Source organism: Marmota flaviventris, chromosome 8, assembly GCF_047511675.1.
Source record: "Marmota flaviventris isolate mMarFla1 chromosome 8, mMarFla1.hap1, whole genome shotgun sequence".
Lineage (NCBI taxonomy): Eukaryota > Metazoa > Chordata > Mammalia > Rodentia > Sciuridae > Marmota > Marmota flaviventris.
In genome coordinates this window covers 13,573,686-13,596,872 of record NC_092505.1, presented here as the reverse complement: position 1 = coordinate 13,596,872, position 23,187 = coordinate 13,573,686, and the positions used below count along the sequence as shown (strand labels likewise).

The 23,187-nt window shown below is 36.4% G+C and overlaps 1 protein-coding gene across 9 annotated transcripts in view; it reads right to left on the bottom strand.

Annotated features, from left to right (window-relative positions):
• The window catches only part of Grik1 (glutamate ionotropic receptor kainate type subunit 1), a 379,604-nt gene extending 359,658 nt beyond the window's left edge, over positions 1-19,946 (bottom strand). For all 9 annotated transcript variants that reach the window (XM_027929135.3, XM_027929137.3, XM_027929136.3 and 6 more), the window contains exon 1: positions 19,829-19,946. In XM_027929135.3, the coding sequence (XP_027784936.1) occupies positions 19,829-19,946 (118 nt within the window). The remainder of the gene's footprint in view (positions 1-19,828) is intronic.
• Between the last annotated feature and the right edge of the window lie 3,241 nt (positions 19,947-23,187).

The window sequence follows — 23,187 nt, the reverse complement described above, 5'->3', positions numbered from 1 at the left end:
AAGGATTTTCTATACACTTGTTGCCACAGGTTGATTTAGTGCAGTCAAGTCAATGTATTATGTTTCCCTTGAGCAGCAAAAATTCAGATACTTCAACCTTATAAATGAAATTCACAGAATCTAAAATATGTATTTTGTGACTTTTTGAGGACTGTAGTGTCTTATAGGATAAAAATTGTCCCAAATCCATGAGCTTAGCTTATCACTAATGTGTTTTCTGTGATTCTGCATGAATCATTTGTTTTAATATTCTCTCATCCCCCAAATGGACATAATGTTGACAGTAGCTACTATGTAGCATTGCTAAGATAACAATATATAAATTTCTTTATAAACCACAAATCATCATGTGAAAATGAAGTAATGATAACGATAATCATGACAGTGAACTTTTCTTAAGTGTCAATGATGTCCCAGGGCTGCACTAGTCTCTATTCCCATGGGAGATCAGCTAATCTTCTCAAAATCCCAGTGAATAGACATAACCAATTCCATCTCCGAGACAGTAAAATGGAAGCCAAGAGAAACCAGACAACTTTTCTACTCCTCCACATATAATGAGATAAGGAGCTAAGATTTTAATGCATGAAATTCATAATTGGGCCTTTGAATCATTTAATATTCACCAATATATGTTATATACCTTCTCTCTAAATTGAAAATCACTGAATTCAAGATCAATGTGTCATATTTTTCTGGCGTGTGTGAGTTGGGAGAGAATATTTAACAAATATAGTCATCAAAGTTCACCTTCTCTGGTAAATAACCGAACAATGAACAAATTAACATCAAGAAACAACGTGCATATTGTGTTATTAAAGTGGTATATGAAGTAAAACCTAGCTGAAATGATTGTGTGAACATGGAAAAGCATCTGATGTACATATTAAATTACACACTTACATCATCTTTACAATTTTATTGTTCTGAGACATTTCAGCCCTGTTGCATCAAACCTCTGCCTAGGTCAATGTTTCAGTAGAAAGCAATGGCACTTCCATTGGAGGTGATTCAAGAGTGTTTGATAAAGTTGTTCTTTATAAGTAGGTGATAGGTTAAGAAGAGGGCAAAGGATAGTGAGTAACTCTTGGGTTAGCAAGACTTGTAAACTAACATTAAATTATCCATCCAGGGGCTGAAGGAACAAGTACATCAAACACACAGACACACAAAGTAAGTTAAGACCAGTAGAGGAGGGCCTTAGCCACAGCAAATCATGGGGAATCATGACATGGGGAATCATGACATAAAGGGAGTGAAAGAAATAAAAAATATTAAACCACATTCCACTCCTGCCTTCCAGTCTGATGATGTTCTCCATCGGCCAAAAGCAATGTGAAATCAGAAGGCAATAATAACATTGGTTGCAACTCCAATGGGTCAAAGGAGGTTCAAGAATAGTGGAGGGGATCAGAAGTGGCAAATAGAGAAAAATGACCATCATGGCTACCGGAGAAACCATCTCCTATTAGAGGAAGTGTGGCCACAGCCACCACAGAAGATTAGTATCTATGCACCCAGAGGATACATTCTAGACTCTTCACAAGAAATATTACAGCAATCTATGAAGTGGAGGTAAATCTCAAGGTGGTTCACAAGTACACACCTAGGCAACATGTTCCAGGTGAGTTTTATCTTCTTGAGCTTGGGAAGACTGGAGACATACAGCACAACCTATTCATCTTAATTCTTCACAGAGCAAAGGCAGCATTCCTCTAACCACTAATAGTTGGCAATAATACTCTGCTTGCTGTGTAATTAGCTACACAGGTTTAATATTAGATATTCTCATTTGACTCATCTTTAAACCATATTAAAAAATGAGGTCGATTAAACCTGCATAACGTTTTGAAGAGTTTCTGTCATCTGTTAGCAGGACCAACACACTGCAGGACAGTATCTATTGTTACACTAGATATTAATGATTGAGGACTTCTCTATGCCTCAGTTTCCTTAACTTGTAAAAAATAAAAATAAATTTGAGAATCTTTCCTGAATCTGACATTCTTTGATTCCGTGGGTTCTTTGATCAGGGAAGGGGACAGGAGAGGAACATTACAGAGACTAGATCAGAGGCAGAATAGAATGAGAATCAACAAAGATTTAGGCAAAAAGAAATATTTTTCTTTGATTTTTTCCCCCAAGGACTTCTCTTCTTTGGTCCCTTTGTTCATCATCACTCAGGGGATGATAAGAACATTCTATCTCATTTCTCTATGTCTTCAAAGAGAAGAATTAAACTTTGTCCCTGGGGAAAATAGCTATTGGTTAAATAAAATTTCAATTTTAACCAAAAAACTAGCTTTATTTTCCCTATTACCTGGAAAGGGGTCACTAGAGAAAGACATTACACTCAAGTGTGTTCAGACAGTCAATCAAAAAGCACTGATGAAAGAGCTGAATTGTCAATGAAGACACACTTCCCATCTTTGAGTTTCTATGTTCTGGTCTTCTATTTGGAATTTTCTCCCTTGTCTCTTAGTCAATTTGTACTTCTCTTACTCAGAAAACTTAATGATTTCTTACATTGGGAGAGTACCTTTGACTTTTTGAAACCTTGTCAGTTATTCCTATAATGCCCCTCTCACTCATAATATTGTTCACAGTTTTCAATGAAATATTTATCTGTGTGCTCATCTAATTCATATCTAGGTGACTTTTGTACACTGTAAGCTCCAAGAAGACAGACAGTTCACTATGTTCATGAGTATTTACCCATCACAGACATTCAAAAAGACTGGAGAGTTGAGGGTCATGAGGATTCAGTAGTTCACTGCAGGATCTGTTCCATATTTCAGATGAACATGTTATGAGAAGAAGTAACACAATGCTGGTCAAGAAGACCATTACAAAAAGCTACACCCCTGAACCAAGGCAAAACATTCCCATGATGTGTTGTTCCTGTCCATTCTATAGGAGAACATGTGATTGGTTGTTATATTTATCTATATATCTCTGGAGCAAGGTTTCCAGAAAGATCTACACTAAATCTACATTAGGTTTGTTTTCATAATTCCTATCCTAAAGTTTGACTTCAGAACATTTGACATTCTGTCCTGGTTGACCCTTTGTCATCAGGACTGTCCTGTATGTTGTAAGATGTTTAGTAGCCTGCCCGCCCTGCCCTCCACCCCACAGATGGCAGTAGTAGTGCTCCCCACCCATACAAGTAGAAACAAACATAAATATCTCAAACCATTACCAAATGTCCCCTGGGGGAGAAAAGTCACTCCTGGTTGAATATCAGTGTTCTAGAGGAAAAATGTGACAGATTCAAACTAATATGGAAGTGTGATGGAATGATGCTATTGAAACGTGAGCACAAAGTTTTTCCCATGTACTTCACAATGAAAATGAATGGTTGGGCATGTAGACCTCCTTGCATGGCCCACAGAGAATACAATTAATTCAAATTGCTGCCATTCTTAATCGTTTGATTTGACCATTTAAAAAAAAAATCTTCATCTGTAATCATTCCCCAGGGTATTTCAAGTAAAAATTGAGTCTTTATAAATCAGATAAATTAAGAAATAATAGGCCAGCATAGGTCAGACTTCTGATATCTAAAATTACATTCAGGTTTCCTACTCTTTTAATTAAGTCTTTTGAGTTTGGTTTTGTTTCCCAGCACATAGCTCACTTGAATACAACTTTGCAAATTAACATATATTGCAAGCATGAAAAATAAAATTAGACAAGGTTCTAAAAGAATCTAGCTGTAGTAAATTGAGAATTTAATTTAAAAACTGATACTCACAACACACTTCTTGTATTCCTTCAGGTACCAGATACTCAATACCTAAAGGTAGGCTGGGAATGATTTTGTAGGTAAGTGGATTACCTTTTCTTTCGAAGGCACACTAAAATATTCCTTCTGAGTGGTACTATTGTTCTGTAAGGAACAGAACATCAAAGAAAGGAATGGCAATTATTCGAATATATACTATGTAGATAATTAAAATGTACAATGTATTCACAAAGTGGATTTTTCTGCTCCCTAGTTAAATACAAAATCACTTCCCTATGCTTTGACTTTGTGTATGAAATCTAGCCTAAGTTTTAATATCAACTGAATCCTTATATGAGGAATAACTAGCTTCGACCTTGGAGTACTAATGAAGATATGCCAAATCAAAATGTAAAGCAAATGTTCTATCTCCATCAGTAATATTTGAATTTTAAAGTGAATCAATAAGGGGCTTGGGATGTGGCTCAAGCGGTAGCCCACTCGCCTGGCATGCATGCAGCCTGGGTTCGATCCTCAGCACCACATACAAAGATGTTGTGTCCGCCGAAAACTAAAAAATAAATATTAAAACATTCTCTCTCTCTCTCTCTCCCTCTCTCTCTCTCTCTCTCTAAAAAAAAATAAATAAAAATAAAGTGAATCAATAAAACCACTAGCACATTTATTTTTATTTTTTTATTGAAGTTCTAGGGATTGAATCCAGGGCCTTGTGCATGCTGGGCAAGCACTCATATTACTAACTCACCTACCCAGACCTTTTTTAATTTTAGTTTTGAGATAGGGCCCAACTTAGTTGCAGAGGCTGGTCTTAAATTTATAATACTCCATTGAGTAGCTGGAATTACAGGTGGATGCCATCATAATTGGTTTGTATTTTAATTTTTGAAATAAATTTCTTATATTTCTTCATCAAATGCCAAATACTATAAAAAATTATTCCTGCATGTGGAAAATAAACAATTTTATAATTATCTTATGAATGCATACCTTTACTGTTCTTTATAGCCAATAATTTAATAAACATATATATAATATATACATATTATATATATATTTACATTGCTTTTCAGTATACAGAAATTGTTACATCTTTAACAATATTGGATACTACAAATCTCAAGAAAAGCAACCCTAAAAGAAAAATATCTCTACTTATTAGGAGTGACCCTAAAGCATTTTTTTTCTTATTCTTTTCCTTTTAACCAATTTCCTTCATTTTTACATATTAAAAATTACATGTATTTAAATTATTCTCTAAAGAAATAAAGGAAAACGTCAAGTTGGTTTCAAAACGACTAAAGTTTAAACTCATTAGCTATACTATTGAATTTCTTAGTCTTTCAAAATTTCATTTTCTTCTTTGGGTCCTACAGTTTTAGACCCCTAAACAAATCACTCTCTTGAGAAGATTTCTGAGGTAATATGTAGAAAATTATGCAACTTTTCTTTTTTCTAGTTGTTCTTCAAATATTAGCATTTGGCACAGAAGACCAAACTACAGAACAAAACATGGTTTGCATGGGTATCTATGTGAGGCAGAAAAGTATCATCATTTGAAGACCAGAAAGATTTGTGGGTTGATTTACATGATTCTGTGCCACTTGGCGATGTGTAAGTGTATGTATAAATGTGCCTTTCCCAAGGAATTTTGCCACATTTCCTTTTGACTGAATATAAATTATGCTGTCAGTAGACTAAAATATAATGCTGATTTTGTTGGTAAGTAATTGATTTACAATGTCACATTTCCTTCTTTCAAAGACCCTGGAGAAGTTTGTTTGTTTCCCAATCCTGCCCATTACTTCTCAGTGAAAATATTGATTTTAAAGGTTTCTCAGGCAGCTATAATAGAGAAGTCCTACTTCTGCATAATTTTTGTGTACTGCATTCATAATAATGATTGAAAGACAGAAAACTAGATAAAGATTGGGGAAAATTGCAATGATAACCTATGGAATAGAAGAAAGCTATCATTAACTGGATTTGTAGCTTGCCAAGGCATTTTACAGCTGCAACAGTGATTCTTAGATTTATCAAATTATTTTTCAACTCAATGTAACAGAGGTGTGGCTCTGGAAATAAAATACATCATGAAGTTTTAATGAGAATTTCCTTGCTTCCAAGAAAAAAAGCAGGAAATCCTATAAACTTTAAGTTTTCTTTTCAGTACCCACAGAAGAACAAAAGCTTAAACCAAAGCACTACATTTCAGATTTTGTTTTACTGGCTTTTGAATCCTAAACGCATTGCGGTTCTCTAGAATTAGGAGTCTGAAGAAATATGGACAAATTTGGCATTCAGGAGGCAGATCAACGAACAATATTTAAAGTTATTCCCCTTCAACCTTATACAATCAATAGTCCTGCTAGATAAAATAGGCTTTTCTAGGAGGAAATGATTAGAATTATAGAGAAGTATCTAAAGGTTCAAAGGGGATAGGAGAGATTTAGCTTTATTGCTAACCATATGCAAAGTAGATCCTAATTAAAAAAAAGAAGAAAAGAAACTGCACACAGTTAAGCAAGTAAAAGGTACAAAATAAAAGCAAAACAAAAGAATTTAAAAATACAAATTGTTATCTAAGCAGTAGGCATACATATACATGTAAATTCTGACCCTCAGCCTCTCAACATGTTTTGTTCTATGTTTACCATTAGAAATAAAAGCTAAGATCAGTTGCTCTAAAACCCAATCACTGTGACAGGTAGACTGTACCAAACATATTACTGGGTTATAGATGATCCTACAGGACGTCAGTTTACAATCCTCAACTTACCTATCATAGAATTTACTTGAATTTTATTTCTCAAGAGCTTTATTTTTTCCTCTTTTCCCCAACTCTTTTACCTTTTGACCAGTCCGGTTAGTGCTAATATTTGCAAACTTGATCTCCAGCTAACAATTGACAGTCACTCATTTGTTCATTGACCATGATGAACTCACAGATATTTTCTGTATGAAACCTTGGCCCTGCCTCCAGGTACCTCATTTCCATAGACATGAGGGAATCTCTTCAACAGAGCATCTCTTTGGGGATTCTCAGTTTCACAGAAGGGCTTCATCCCTGTTTTTAACATTCATGCATCTCCCTTTACCCAGAAAGGGACACTTCACCACACTGCCCATCCCTTGACTTTCTGCTGTTTCCCTTCCAATAAGGTTCAGATTCAAGTAGCAACAGTTACGAATGGTTGGCATGAAGTTCATCCATTGCCCTGGATATTAAGCATTGTAATCCTAGATTAAACAAACACTTGAGAAATCTACACCAGATGTTTGGAGAAGTGTTCTTATTATCATTTGGAGTTTTAAAGTTGTATCCGGCACTTTGTAAGAAAAAAAATGTGTGAAATGCATTACTGATCTTATCATAGGGTTGTTATATACAATATCACATGGTTTCCCTTTAATCAGACCACAGGATGAGTTTCTTACATGGTTTTTAGCCTGAAAGCCCTATGATTTATCTATATAGCTAGACCCTCTGAACTCTGAGATTTTTGTCTTATTTTCCATATTCCTTCATCCACTAGAAAGTATAGATAAAGGTTTTTTGGTCAACTTTTGGCATATTTTTAGGAAACACGTGCCAGCCTTTATCTCATTTCACATTTACCTTTCTTTTCATTCATATATGTTACCAGGTGATAAACCTGTCTGTGACTTCTGTTAGCCTTTTATAATATTTTTCAATAAGATACACTATAAATAGAAGAATAAACAAATAAGTAAATAATGGAGAGTGTGCAGAAACATAAATTAAAACTTCATCCTCTGAAGGGAACAGAAAATATGAAATGTTACTTACGAAACTTGAAGTCCATTTGAAAGATTACTTCACAGGCACCAGAAGGCAATGTAGACTTCAGGAACAGCACAGAAAACTTATTTTAGCATGCTCTCCAGGAATTATTCACTGATTTTTGTCGTCTAAGCATCACAAAAACCATGAACTCCTCCTTCCCCTTCATACATATGATGTGGGGTGGGCTCATGAATCTCAGTATTCCATACCACGGGCTGCTGCTTTGACTCTGTATAAAATGTCTCACAAAGTGAGTGATAGATGTTATTCTTTAGATTTCTTTCCTTGTAGACACACATACTTAGCCTGAGTAAAGGATAATATTCACTTGAATTGTTCCAATTATATTACAGTAATAAAAATATTATGGCAGTACAACTAATTGCTCAAAATTGCTATATGATATCCCACTCATTTATAATTGCTAGTTAAATTTTTTTCTGGATCCTTTTGAATATGAAAACATTATTTCACACTCAAGTGATTGTAAAATAAATTGATCAGAAGTGCCTAGATAATATGAAATTTAAAAAATATAAAGATATGTATAGTTTAACACGTTTCTGTTAAAATTTCTTATTGACATTTTCCCTGTGTGTTAGAATTTCCTTGGGTTCAACTCATTGTAACATTGAACAACACATCCACTTTCTTCTTTATAAAACTCTCAAAACTAACATTTCTGCAAAGACTGTTATGATTTATAGAAACTATACTGATTAGCTCTGTGCTACATATACTCTAAAACTTTTTGTGCATTTTATTTGCTGGTTGCTATTCTCATTCATTCATTTTGAATTTCAACTCTTCTCAAGTGAGTTGTATGAGAAAGATGTAGTTGCAAGAAAATACCTTTGAGAAGAGAGTTAAGAACTGTGGCTTGTTTACTGAGTGTAGATACAAAGTTTAGTTTCTAGGGACTGTTTTCTTACTGTTCAAATCAGAAAGCTGGGTCTTAAAAACTGCAAAGCCTCTTCCAATCTTAAGTACTATTGTTTCTCATTTATTTATATATTTTAAATGGTTTATTTGCACATATATTATATAAAATATTTTTTTTAAATGGATATGTTTTCTATAGCTTGTTCAAAAGGATTTCTGGGTCTGATTTCACTCTCTTTATATTTGATTATAATTTTGAGAAGAGTCCACTGCCTGTGTTAAGCTGATAATGAATGATTGTTTATAATAATTTTGCTGTATTTTCTATTAAGTCATTATTTTGCCTTAAGGTCTTTTCTTTGTAGCTTAATACTGTCCACTTTATGACAGGTGTTCCACAGATGCAGCAAGATATCATCACTCTCTTCATGTAAATTGGGCCCTAGTTGATGTCAAGTCTTCCCTGTTGTTCAATTTCACCAACAGGGATATTCTCTTGGGCCACAGAACAAATATTTTAAATGTAATTGTTGCCTGAGAACGTTTTGGAGACAACCAAGTACCAAGTTGTTACAGGCCATGTGCCGGTGCCTCCATGCTCTACTCTCCTTAGGCCCTGGCCATCAGCAGTCACAGACTGCTTGCTTGTGTCCCTGCCCTTTCCTAGTTATCCAAAAAGCATTGATAGCTTCAAATATGATTTCCTCCCAGGTGGAATATTTAAGTACAGAGAAAAATGCAAACTGAAACCTTAATATCCATCGTATGTATTTATATATGAATATGTATGGTACCATATATTGTAATTATATTTAATAAATATATGTCAGGTATATGTAACACATTTGTACGCTAATGGAAAGATATAATAACACACATCCATCTATATATGTACATGTATGCTTTTGTATGTGAATGTATGTATATTATATGTATTCTATGTGTAGCATTGTTATAATACATGTAATAATATATAATAAATATATGTAATAATATGTACATTCAATTCATTATTATATACACTTATGGAAATAATATATAATAAATACACATATACACATTTGTTCATTGTTTAATATATGATATATCCATTAGTATTTTTTATTTACATATACTTATATTCATATATATGAATGAAAGGCAGTCATAGAGAAAAAGAATATTTGTCCTGATTCTTTTAGCCTTTTCTTTCTGTTATACAAGTAGGAAAACTAAAATTTAAAGTTCATTGTCATTACCACTACTTTTCCTTGCTTCAATTTAAAAATCTTTGCCTTAAATACCACCACAATGCTTGAAGTCTGAACTTCAGAGTTCAAATAAATATGTAATAACATATTAATTCAGCTTGCTGTTTCCCTTCTTACAGCTGGGACACCTGAAGTCAAGACAGGAGGACCAGAGATCATCATGCTCAGGAAGGTCCCTGTCCGTGGTGCTTGGGTCTCCAAGAGGGAAGGAGAACCATGGGGTACACTTCTCCAATGAGGTGAGTCCAGGAGAATTGAGATAGAGGCAGAATGGGCTTGGACAGGAAGGACCTGAGATAACCAGTGGTCTTTAACCTTATGGGAGCTGGATTGTTGAATCAACAGCCCACATGAGAGGCCAGCAGAAGAATGTGTTGCATCTTCAAGTGTCAACAGCAGCAAGGTGAGGCTATGGAGCTTCCTAGGAGGGATGTGGGCAGGGGATGCAATGGAGTTAGAGGTCAACACACGGCATCAGAATGGGACAAGCTACACCATGGATGCTCTGAAGGAATGGCAGGTGCCTGTCCCTTAAAGTCAGGGAACTTTAATCTCTGTCAGGGGAAAGGAAAAAAGAGATTCATAAAAATGTGCATTTTATATCCAAAGTGAGGACCTCAAGGTGAACCCAGTGAAATTATGGACTCATGTGCCTAGTTAAATTTAATTACAGGGGAATGAACCGAGTTCCACACATTTAACACTGCAATTATTAATATTAACTATAAAGTTGCACATCTTCATGGAGCATCTCAATGCATCCCAGTGACAACAAAGTAGAGCAGACACTGTAGTGAGGATTGCAGATCTGGATGAGATCTGCTGATGTACCCATGCACCTGTTCACCACCAGCTACTCTCTGACAGACAAAGGAGTATATTTACCCACAGGTTTTGCCACCTGGGCAAACTAAGAAACACCAAGGCTGGACATACACTCATTCCAGAGTACTTTTCACTTTGCCAATATGCATGCTAACAATGGCTTTATTAATCTAGAATCAACCAATCACTTTTAAATTGAATAAAGAACAACAGGAAAGAAATTGAAAAAAAATATATATTGGCTTTCAATCCACTATGTTAACAAAACATGTGGACTTCCTCTTTCCACATTCACTAAAAGTTCTTATCAATAAGCAAGAACAATCATATAAAGCCCCAATCCAAAGAATGTGACATCTTACACCATGCTCATATAGTTTTGTAAATATTTTCCATCTTAATACATGAATTTCATTGTAAGGATCATATTTAATGGATCCTTCATTTCATAAGTCTTTATGATTCTTTTCTTATCCATTCCTTGCTCTTGAACATTCACAATGGTTTATAAAAGGTTCTTGCCAATTCAGTGAGCATATATAGAAAGAGCCTTAGGGTTCAAATATATCCTGAGAACAAAAGGAACACACACTGCCTAGAATTCAAAAGGCAAATATTGTTTTTAGACTTAAAGGCGGCTCTATCTCACTAATCCATTTTTAGAAGATGAAGTACAGTAACATCTTCGACAATACACATGTGGCCAGGTCATCAGACTGCAACTTCTGTTTATGGATTGCCAAAATATCTATCCAACATTTTTAAAGTTTAACATTAGAAAAATAAAAAAAGAAAGAAAATCCTTAAAAGTTGTGATTGAGTTCTCAATTAAAAATAACCAAAAAAATGAAAAAACACATGGTTTTCACCATCCTTTCCACATTTTGAATTATGAAGTACTAAAGTGCTTCATCGGCTCTGGGAATTAAATATTGATTTTTAAAGGCATATTTAGACAATTTTGCTAAGAAAGGAATTCTTGCAAATAGTTTGCTGTGAATTTCCATTCAAGGACATTGGCATGTAATGTAATGCCTTTAACAAAGTATGTTACAATGCTTGGATAAATATACAAAGTTAAATTGTATTTAATTAAGTAAAAACGAATATAATAGTGGAAAACCAATATGCTAATGGATAGAAACAGCCAGTGTGTGCTTTTTTATAAACTCATTGCAGAATTCTAAGGAAGACATATAGTGATAGCATTTTCTTCAACAGCAATTTTTATATAAAGTTTATTTGTTTAATGGTTTTTCCAATATCAAATTCTTTTTCTTTATTTTAATGATAATATTCTTAGAAAGCTCTTTAGGTAGCACACTGTATGCGATGGACAATAGTTTTTCTTATTCTTTTTGTTGTTGTAATTACAGAGCAGGTAAGAACTGTAACCCCAGAAATCCGTATCTGGGTTGAATCTTTTATTTTTTAATAGATTTTACTTCTTAAAACATTTTTTTATTTACAGAAAATAGAACAGTGCAGAGAGTTCCTATATAGTCCAGCCTCAGCTTCCCCTGTTATTAGCATCTTAAATTAATATGATGTTTGTTGGAATTAATGCACCAATATTGATGCATTCTTACTAAGGAATGTTGATCTTTGTTCAGACTGCTTAGCTTCTACCTGAAGACTCTTTCTGTACCAGTGTCTTATCCAGCAACCCACATTGCATTTCTCACGTTGTATCCTTAGGTTTCTTGTGGTTGTGAGATTTTCCCAGACTTTCCTTTTTATGACCATGACTTCTCTGATGAGTATTGGTCAGTTATTTACTAGAATGCCCCTCTATTAGGAGTTTTCTGCTGTTTCCATATGATTAGAGGGGGTTCTAGGTTGGGGGGTAAGAAACCAGATAAAAAAAGTTCCATCCACATGACATCTCGTCAAGTGCAAGTACAATCAACCTGGCTCAGCACTGGTGAGGCAGACCTTGACCACCTGCCTCTTCTGCCTGGGAGAGTTGCCTCTTCTTCCCCATCATTTTATTTAATCATTTATCTATATCAGCGTGGACTCATGTGAAACCAGCCAGTCAATTAGCGTGTCCTCTTAATATAACCATCATTCCAAGGATCACCTCCTCACTTTCTGGCATTACAAGATCTCAGTCATCTTGTACATTTCCTTTCTCATTCATAGAATTGTCATTTTTCCAAGGAGCCCTGGTGCCAGAAGTGCTCCTTGTTGCTCCTGGAGTGTTTTAAGCCATTTCAATTGACAGCACTAGGAAATATGTGTATGTAATGACCCAACAACCCACGCATGGATTCAGTTTTAATCAATCATGAAATAATATAGATGTTTTCCCTTTAACATTGTCTTTACTCGTGGTCTTGTTCAATGTAATAAATGATGCATATTAAATACAAATAGTAAATTTCATGAACTTTGAGTCTTCCAATTGATAGCTGAGGGCAATAATAAAATTAATCATCAGATTTCTATGATATGAAAACAAATATATGCAATTCTGGTGGAAAACTCAACATGGTCAAATTATTTTGAAATGTGACTCAGTAGTTTTAAAGAGTACCGATGGGCTCTTGCATGGTATTTCATTTTGTATTTTCGCTTCCCCCAATCCAATGGCAATAAACTAGTTCAATAAACTAATTCAACAAAAGTTCTAATATTTGCTAGTCTTACAAATTTAGTCAATCAGTGCACACACAAAGCACACACAAGAATTTAAAGAGTTAAAAGGAATGTTTTCAAACTGTTGGATGATGTTTTCTATGAGAGTGATTTGTGATGAATAAGAGTTTATTCCGTATTTAGTCAATATCATTGCTTTTAAATCCTGCTTTGTAATTAATCTTAACAGATTTCATAAATATGTTACTATACTATTAGACAAATCACACTTTAAAAAATCTTAAACTTTTAGTAAGAACAAAAAGGATGAAATAAAATGTTACCAAATGATTTGAAAAAGGTATTGTTTTTTAAATTAAAAGTTATTCTTTTAGTTTTTCAGTTTTAATACATGAAATTACAAAATCAAACATTTTTACCTCTTAACTTTTTACTCCAAGATTAACTGTTTCCAATTGACTTGTTATTTATAAATATGACAATGCTGATGCCAATGTTGACGATAGGATGTAACTAATTGATTGTAGTAGGAAATCAAGACCAAAAATCCATGAAGTTAATGTAGCTGCAATGGATTTCTTTTAATTTGAATGTTTCTTCATAAAACTATATCATTGTAAAAAATCATATATATTTGAAAATAAATACATTAATAAGTTGACTAAATATAGACAGACTTTTAATTTATCACAAATTATACTCCTGGAAAAGTCATTGTAAATATAATATAATGTTTCAACTTAACACACTGTCAATAAGCAAGTCCAGTAGGAAAAAAAAATACCAGGAAAATGACTCCAGTCACATTTTAAGTGAAACAAATCATAGAGTTTCAGAATAAATGGTTTTAAAGGTTTTTTTTTTTTTTTTTTTTTACAAAACTAGTTTTTTTAAATAATGAGAGGAATAAGCATTAAACTCCAAATCTTAAAGATTTTTAAAAATACGTTCTGTAAGTAAGAGATGACAGCCTCTGGGTAGGATTTGAGAAGCCAGGGAAGCGTAACCCTGTGAGTTTCAGTGCATGTGTTGAGATGTCAATGGTTTTGCCAGTCACTGTTCCCTCTGCTGTGTTCTGGAGAATGAGCTCAGTGGACACTGATAGCCATGATTCAGTTAGGAACTTTCTTAGGTTTAATATGGAGGTGATATTGGTTTAGATAAAAGGAACAGTATTTTTTTCCTGCAGAATTTAAATAGCCTTCAATACATGAACATACTTCATAAAATTCCAAGCAAGGGTATTTCCCCAGATTTACTTGATCAGACTATTCCAGAATATAGACTGGCTACCTTGTTTATTAATGAAGAGAGAGAAGTAGGTATCTTCATAAAGGTCTACAGAATGACATGCATGTTATAGATGATATCACATTCCATTTTTTTACAACAAATCCATGCACTGATTATCATTTTCAATAGATAAAACTGAAGACAAAAAATAATTTAATGATCTTCTCAAGTTTGGTCAATTTTAAAAAGGCAGTTAGAAATGTGAATGTCCTTCTACCCAGAGTTCTTCATCACTTTTTCTTCTAGTCCAAATAACAGTTGGAAATTTTAGGACATAGATAAAATTTTCTATGTAATACAGATAATTATCAGGGAAATAACCCAAAAGGAGGGGAAGAATATGGGGACTCAACACACCTATCTCCTTCAGTCTTTCTTAAAACCATTCCAACTACTTGTCCAATCTAACTGAAAATAGTATGTTTTCTAGGCGCAAGTAGCAAGGCTTCCTCTCCTACTTGATTGTTTTTCTTGAATCCTTCTAAAGAGAAATTCTAGATAGTCTGCTGATGGTAGCAACTTTTATTTGATGCTAATGGTCTCAAATATAAACTGTACTCACTTTCAGTTGTTTAGTTATCCCTGCATAACTAAAAGCAAGACCTAATTTCTTATATTTGATTCCAGGTTATAGTGTCCACAGCTATCTAAGTGCATACACAAACCCATACACCATACAGCATCATTCAATGAAGGAGCTTAAAACTTGAGATCAGAATAGCTAGCTTCAAGTTCCTGCATTTCAACAAGTGTTTGAACTTGGGAAAAGATAGCAAATTATGTTCTTTTCAATGGAAACAGTAGATCACAAATCATACAAGAAAGGTAGCTGAAGGTAAGATCTATGTAATGTTAACATCAGGCCTGCAAAACCAATATTAACTCAAAGATGAATGATGCAGATAAAATAGCAAGGAAAATGAACTGCCTATTTATAGAAATGTATTAATGCTGGCCAAGCACTATACATTATCACATACCTTTGCATGTCCTTCTCAGGACAGTTGAGGTTTTTAAGTCAATATGAGAACCACCATGCTTCCCAAGGCACAAACATGTCTCTCCCACAGAGGATGGACTTCAACCAAGACAGATTTTCCTAAATGAAAGCAACTCTCCTCTGAGTTTCTGCTCATGATTTGGCAATGTGAACTCATACTGTCTGTGCTCTATACATGGGAGGGCCTGAACTTACCACTTGTTGACGATGCAGTTGACATGAGGAATTGGTAGCAGATAATTAACTCAACATTCTTCAAAAACGATATTTGGAAAAAAAAATTAAAGTGTCTGCATCTAAGGTCTGATGAAAATCTTCAGTGGTACCATAAATTATAAATCACCAGAACACAGGCTTCAAGGGAACAGACGTTTAAGGTCCTTCTGCTCTTGGTTGTATATTTTATACCTAGAACTGTGTCTGGCTCATTATGGAGGAGTAAGAACTCTATGGATATTTGTTGAAGGAAGAATGGGTATTAAAATTATGAAATAATCGAGAGCTCAGAGAATAAAAGTCACAGGTCTTTGTATACTCAAGAAAAATATGAGCAAATATAAACATTACTTAGGACTTTGGGCATCTTTGAGTTAAAAACTGAAATATGATGTCATAACCAAAATAATGATTAACTCAAATAAATTTGGGCCTCTCCTAAGGAAATGAAATCATTTGAACAGTTACATTGACACTGTACATATACATTTCCACAACAGTTTTCTTTAAAAGGAGAATTTAGTTACTATTTATTTAACGGTTTCTTTTTTTTTTTTTAATTACAAAAGTAATGTCTTTGACCCTCTTCTTTGAAATAGAAAAGCAGGCAGCAATACTGATAGTTCAAAGCTGAAGAGATTAAGGCTCAGAAATATTAAGTGTCTTACAAAGACATACCACACCAGCTTGTACATCCCTGTTCAGAAAGAAAATCACAGTAATAAATACTAACAGTAAAAATTAACAACTACAGTTCAACTAATGTATGTGGATACCCTTCAAAGACCCTTCACATTCTACTTCATGTACCATTTCTGTTAATTTTCACTAATCATAACAATTTTATAATTAATAAAAAATAGTTTGAGTTGAGTTCTTGGAGGTAAAAACAAAAGGCCTACTGATATTGAATAAGTCTGAGACATATACCAGTAATCATAGCAATGAGACCCAAGCCTACTTGTCTTATACCAATCATGTGGCAAAAAAACTGGCTACCCTTCAGTTAATTCTATGCTCATATTATTTATTTTGCTGAGATGATGCATAAAACATACTATTGAACATATTTTTCTGCTATTATTATAAATACGATATGTCTGCACTAGAAGTTGCATATGTTCACAGAGCGACTTCTTTCTACTTCTATTAATGGTAATGGGCTACCATTTCTACTAATATTATCCATATTCTGCTCTTTTAGTGACAAATTGATTGGTCATTTAGGGGGATCTCTGTGATAGTAGACCTCACAGTACAATTAAACATGTGTGACAGTTAACTGGTTGTTGACATAAACTGGTGTATACAGGGAGGCAGAAATAACCCAGCAGCCCCCCAAATTTCCAGCTGTGGCTCTATTTCTCTACCATGCAACCTGCTTGGAAAATTCTCCAGTGCAGTACTGTTGTTTAGGCACTACAGGTCTTCAGGACCCTCTATGGCTCTTAACTGTGGCACAAGACCACAACAGTAATATCTTATTCCATGTATGTTCACAATAGTGCTAAACTTAAGCATATGCATTCCCAACCATCTCTCACATATTTAGCATACATAAATTCTATCTTAAAATTTGCCTTACTGGATGAAGTTTAAGCAGACTCTTTTGCAAGAACAGTAGACCAGTGATCCATTCAATAATTTGAGTGCCTTCTCCATGTAAGGATAATACTAAGCACCTACTGTTTATGCTTTGCTTGATTTCTGGATATTTTAAGTTACTGAAAAAGTATGCAAGTTAATAATCAAGAGTCCCTTTTTGTTGGTTAGTTGGATAATTGGTGGTTTGTTGGGAAGGGAAAGAATAAGAAATGTAAAAAAAAAGTGCAATTTAATTCTCTACATGCGCGCGCGCGCGCACACACACACACACACACACACACACACACTTTTGCTTGTCCCTAACTCCTTTGATATTTTGTTTTCACTGTTGGAATTGACTGATACAAGAAACTCACTGTAGAAGGCAGGTTTTCTCTGAGCTACAGCTGGTTTCCATGGCACTGAATTATCCATTTAAAAAGTGTGTGCTGGTCCTTAGGTACATACAGGATGGCAGTGCCCATGCCAACCACAGGTCACACAGGGTCAAAAGAGTGAGGCATTTATACTGCATATAAACAACACTAGAACATGCAATTTTACTTTGTACATTTTAGATCTCATTTAGAAAAGGAAATCTCATTATCTTGTGGCATATAGTTTAAGTTCAAGAATAATATTGGTTGTTTTCACTTTGAAAACTACTTTTCAAAGGTTGATTGTGATTGCTTGGAGCTTGGATAAATATTCAGATCTGAGAACAAATAGGTCTTAAAACATTCTCTGCTATCCCCCTTTCTTGATCTAATTTAGGTTTGGGGGATATAAGAAAGGAAAATCCTATCTTAAGGTTGTTGTTCAGGAGGGATATTGATTATTACAGCTATTCCTAACATCCCTAGATTTATCTCTTTCAAAAATGAATAATACACAAGCAAAGTACCAATTAAGTTAATAAACATTGGAAATTTTAACACATATTCATTACTTATTTTGCATAGTTTACGAATTTTTTACTAATCCAATCACTATTCACCCCCCAAAACCAGACTATAAAGCCTATTGCATATTTCAGGTAAATGATATTTTAGTTATAAGTAGTGATGATTTGTTGTAAAAATATATATACTTGGCAAACTCTATTAGATAGAGTTTTGCTACCCTACTGTCCAATCTAGAACAGGTAAGTCTGTAGCAAAAGTTAGTATTTGGGACCTCTTCTTTCCTTGAAAATTAGACCCTATTTACCTGGAGAAAATGCAGTTCAAATCACTAAACTGTTTTTTGGTTTTTTTTTTTTTTTTTTTTTGATGGACAGGTTCAGTGACAAAACAAAACAAAACAAAACAATTATGACAAAATTCTTGGTTCTGATTTTTTTTTTTTTTTTTTAAGAGACAGCTAGTTGAATGAAGGTCAGGACAAGTAGAATTATTGAGAAATTCCAGTTTCTCAAGGGGTCACTATGGGAGTGAATTCCTCTCTCTTCATACTCTTTCAGTTTCTTGAAAGAGGTATAAGATAGAAGCCTTCAAATATTAGGGATTTGGTCTCTTCTGCCTGAGTAGGAGAACTGAGTGATCTATATGGTATCAGTCAGCGCTTCACCTGTGGCTTCCCCCGCGACTGTCTCTCTTAAAAAAGATTAGCAGGGGAATGAGGAGGACACGGAGACTGAAAATAGTGAAACTGGGTAAGTGTGAAAGGAAAGAAAGATGAAGAGCTTTGCCAACCCCAGGAGCCCAGAGATTACCCAGCACCTCCATAGACTAAATCGTGGTGGTGGGTGCTGTGTCCTTTGGTACCTGAGTCCCTGCCACCCCCTGTGTGGGTCTTCCTTGTCTTTTTCACTCTTTGGGATGCCCCAGGATTCCCGCATTCAGCATCTCTCTACATTTTTTCACCTATTGAGATTAAAGCTAAGAATCTTGCAGGGCATCACTTGGACTGGGGATTGGATCATCTTCAGTGGCTGGTAGGCAGAGTAGATTGGGAGCAAGGGGAAACTTAAGTGCAATGGGGGACCATTCTCTCCACTTCTTGAAGGAGTCAGAAGTCAGACTGGTACTCGGCCCTACTTCATTGCAACCCTCTGGACTTTGCAGGCTCCACGTAGAAGAACCCTACTCATACTGGAAAACTTGGAGGCTCTGGGCTAGCTGTCCCCGGGATATTCCCATGTCCCTAGGGTCTGAGTATTCTACTCCTGAGAACCTAGCATGCATGGGAGCCGCAGAAGCCAGACTGCTAGGGACCAGGGATGTGGATTTGGACTGGTGGACGTCCACTCAGGCGGTTGGAAGATCTCATCCTGGCACATAACTCAAGCAGCAGCAGCCGGGCACAACCTCACGCCCGGAGTAGAGTGCCAGCCCTGAAGAGCCTGGATCCCCGCACTATTGCCCGCGTTCTTGGAGCCTGGATTGAAAAACCCGCCAACCGTACCTCTCTGGGAAGCCTGGCACCCGCCAGAAGGGAAGTAGTGACGCGACTCCCCCTTTTTCGTGAAAGCCTTCCGCGCGCACTGACCGCCACTACCCCAGCACCTGCCCCTGCGCCGGCGCGCGCCGCCTCGCCCGGGACCCGCTGTACCCCCACTGGCCGAGCGGAGCGACCACATCCCCAAAGCCCGCATCCTGGAGCGCTTTTCCGGGCTCACTCACCGATCCTGAGTACTTGCGGGGCGGTCTGGGGGAGGATGTAACACAGGAAATAGAGGAGTGCCCAGCTGGTGTCTCTGGTCCAGAGCCCGGGCTGGGCGATGAGTGTGCGGCGCTCCATCTTCCTAGCTTCTTAATTCATGCCCAAACCCAGCCGTTGCCGCACGCCCGCGAGATGCACCCCACTCGGGCCAGGTCCCCGCCTCATCCTCCCTGGATGCTCCGGGTCTGCACCCTGACCGCTCTCCCACGGAGCGGAATGGAGGGAACCGGCGTGGGAACGCGGAGCTGGATGGCAAGGCTGAGCTCACTCGGGGCTCCTGGCTCCTGTCGCTAGCCCATCACTGCTGCTGCTCCTCCTCCCTGGGCCGCAGACCGCGGAGGATCAGTGCGCTCCTGCTGCCTGAGCCCAGAGACCAGCTGAGTAAAGTTGCTGCCCCAATTTGCGGGAACGTCTCCCTCATTCGTCCTCTGGTCAGATGCAAAAGTGGGAGGGGGTGGATTGGTGGAGGGTGCAATCAGTGAAGGAGAGGAAGTGGGGAACGGCGAACCAAGGAGGAGGGAACTGGGTGAGTTGGTGCAGGGTCTCCGAGCAAGCCTGATGAGCTCCAGCAGGTTAACTGGGATCCGAGCCACGCTCTGGCTTCTTTCAATCCTTGCTTTTCTCCTCCTCTCATTGGCCCCACCCTTTATTTACTGCCCGCCCCAACCCCACGGATCCAGACACACTCACACACTCACACACGCACGCTTATTCTTTCTCTCCCTCAACTTTGTGTTGTGCTGCCGGGAAAGTCGATTGAGTGTTGAGTCCTCAAGACAGATCAAATCCAGCCTATCGGTCTGAACAGAGGCAGCCTCCTCCGTTCTGTGAGTGGCGGTGCTGTCCCTGTGCGCCTGTTGGGGGTCCTAGAAATGGCCAGCTAGGATTCGTTCCATCACTTGATGGAAAATTGCGGTCTTGGAGGGCAGTATTTCAGAAAATTATCCGAGATCCCGTTTTAAGTCTTATAAGAATGAAGACTAAGAGGAGGAGAAGGAGGAGGACAGAGATGGGAACCTTTTAGTACTCTAAGATTGTAGTGGCTCCTTTCCTGTTTGGACCCGAGATAATGTCTCCTAAATTGCTTCCATTTATAAGTGCAGAACTGGGAAAGAGGCAGCTTCCAGCGCCGCTGCTTTTCTTAATTTCTTTTGACTGTCACATTTGAACACTGGAAATAAGCTATTTTAACAATGTAGGTTTGGAGACTATTTCTCTGTGGAAGGACAAAGACACCTCCCTGGGGAAATCAGCATTTGATCATTTTGTCTTAATTTCCTTTGAGCTTTGTGGGGAATGTTCTATATAAATGTTTGCTAGTTCTGTATTAACATCTCATAGAGATCTATTTCTTTTTCTACTTAAGAATTTTGGAGAAGTGATCTAAACTGAGTTGATTCACAAGAACGTCCACAGTTATATGATCCAGATGGGAAATAATTATGAAAGAGATCTATCTTAAAATCTGTTCATTCCTCTGGTCGTGGTGGCTCACGGCTGTAATCCAGGGGACTCTAGAGGCTGAGGCAGGAGGATTGCAAATTCAAAGCCAGCCTCAGCAATGTAGGGAGGCCCTCCACAATGTATTGAGACACTGTCTCAAAATTTAAAAATAAATAATTTTTTTAAAAAATAGCTCCAATAAGCCCCAGGTTCAATCCCTGATTTAAAAAAAAAATAGAGAAGAAAAAAGAAAAAGAAAGAAAGAAAGCATTCATTCTTTCATTCATTCCTTTATGTATGTGGTGTCAGACATTCTGTTTTTTCCCAAAGGCCTTGTAATGGGATTAATGCACCTCGATGTTCTAAGGGAGGTTAGAATCTTTTTGCAGGAAGCTAGTTAATTGGATAGTTCACACCTCAAGTTAGCATACCTAGTTCTGGACACCTTAGGATGAGAGTTGGCAACATATAATATTACCTTAGATAAGAAGAGTGATTTTTGTGGGTTTAGGGGTGCATCTTATGCATGGAAAGAGGAAATCAGGAATTAAGAGCATATGCTAGCTAACTTCAGAAATTGGAAGAGCTCCTGTGCTAAAAGAAAGCAGCTTTACTCAATGTTAGTTAAATGAGAAGAAATAACAGGGCTGATGTGTAGCTTGTTAAAGTACTTGAATTCATGAGGCTCTGGGTTTGATCCCCAGAACCAAAGGGAAAAAAAAAAAAAAAGAAAAAGAAAATCAGAATGTTGTATGGAATTGAAGAAGAATAAATTTCATTTATTTGGGGATCATTTCTAAGGACATCAAAAATGGGATGATCTGCTTCAGAAAACACCAAACTCCCCATTTATCTATTCACTCGTTCATTTATTGAATGCATATTTATTGGGGGGCTTCCTTCTTGTGAAGCATTGTGTCAAGACCTAAAGACACAGCAGGGATATGGCTGGTGCTATCCTGATACTTATGGGCATTAAAGAAGTGTGATGTGTTTTCAAAATGATATTAAGGGGCATGCCGTGAAGGAAAAAATCCTCATTCAGGAGTTTGGGATGCTCTTGTACAAAAATCAGTATTTCAAAACTCAACAAATGGGTGGTTTACAAGTGATTGGTATTTCTTAAATCAAGAATAAATGTAGAAATTATTAGAAGGTTTATTTTTAAGCCTAAAGATTTGTGCACATTAAGCACATGTAGTCATCTATTTTTTCTTGGTACATTCAAGTTCAATAAATAGCAGTTATTGCAAAACTAGACCTTAAGAATCCAAGGTCTACAGTAAAGTCATCTTCTAAACAAATTGTGTTTTTAATCCTGGTTTGAGCCACTTCTAGTTTTTCACCTTTGTTTAAAGTGCTCTATCTTATTGTAGTAGATTGCTGGTGCTTACCCCATCCAGTTCTCCCCTTCCCTGGCATATGAAAACCTATACCATTCATTTAGGTAAAATCATATGGATATTTTTAGCCAATAAAATATGTGTGTGAAAGTGGTATATAGAACTTGCATGTGAAAATAAGGCAATGAAAAGATCCTGTACAGACTTTCAGACTCTCTTCTCCTGCTACAGAAACTCTGAAAACTATGAGTTCTAGAGATTCAGGTAGAAACAACCTGGATCCTTGATTTACTTTTTGCAGGGAAGTTCCTCTGAGTAGTTGTCAGTTCAACAGAAAACTATTGATAAATCAGTGGCAGCTCAATTTTATGTTTTCATCCATTATAATTTTGAAATATTTGTTACTGCAGCTTAACCTAATGTATACTGACTAATAAACTCTCCAGGATTTAATATCTTCATTTGTAAAATGAGAATAATAATAATACAGTAAGTCTATTGTAGGGTCATTTTAACTACTCCATATGTAATAC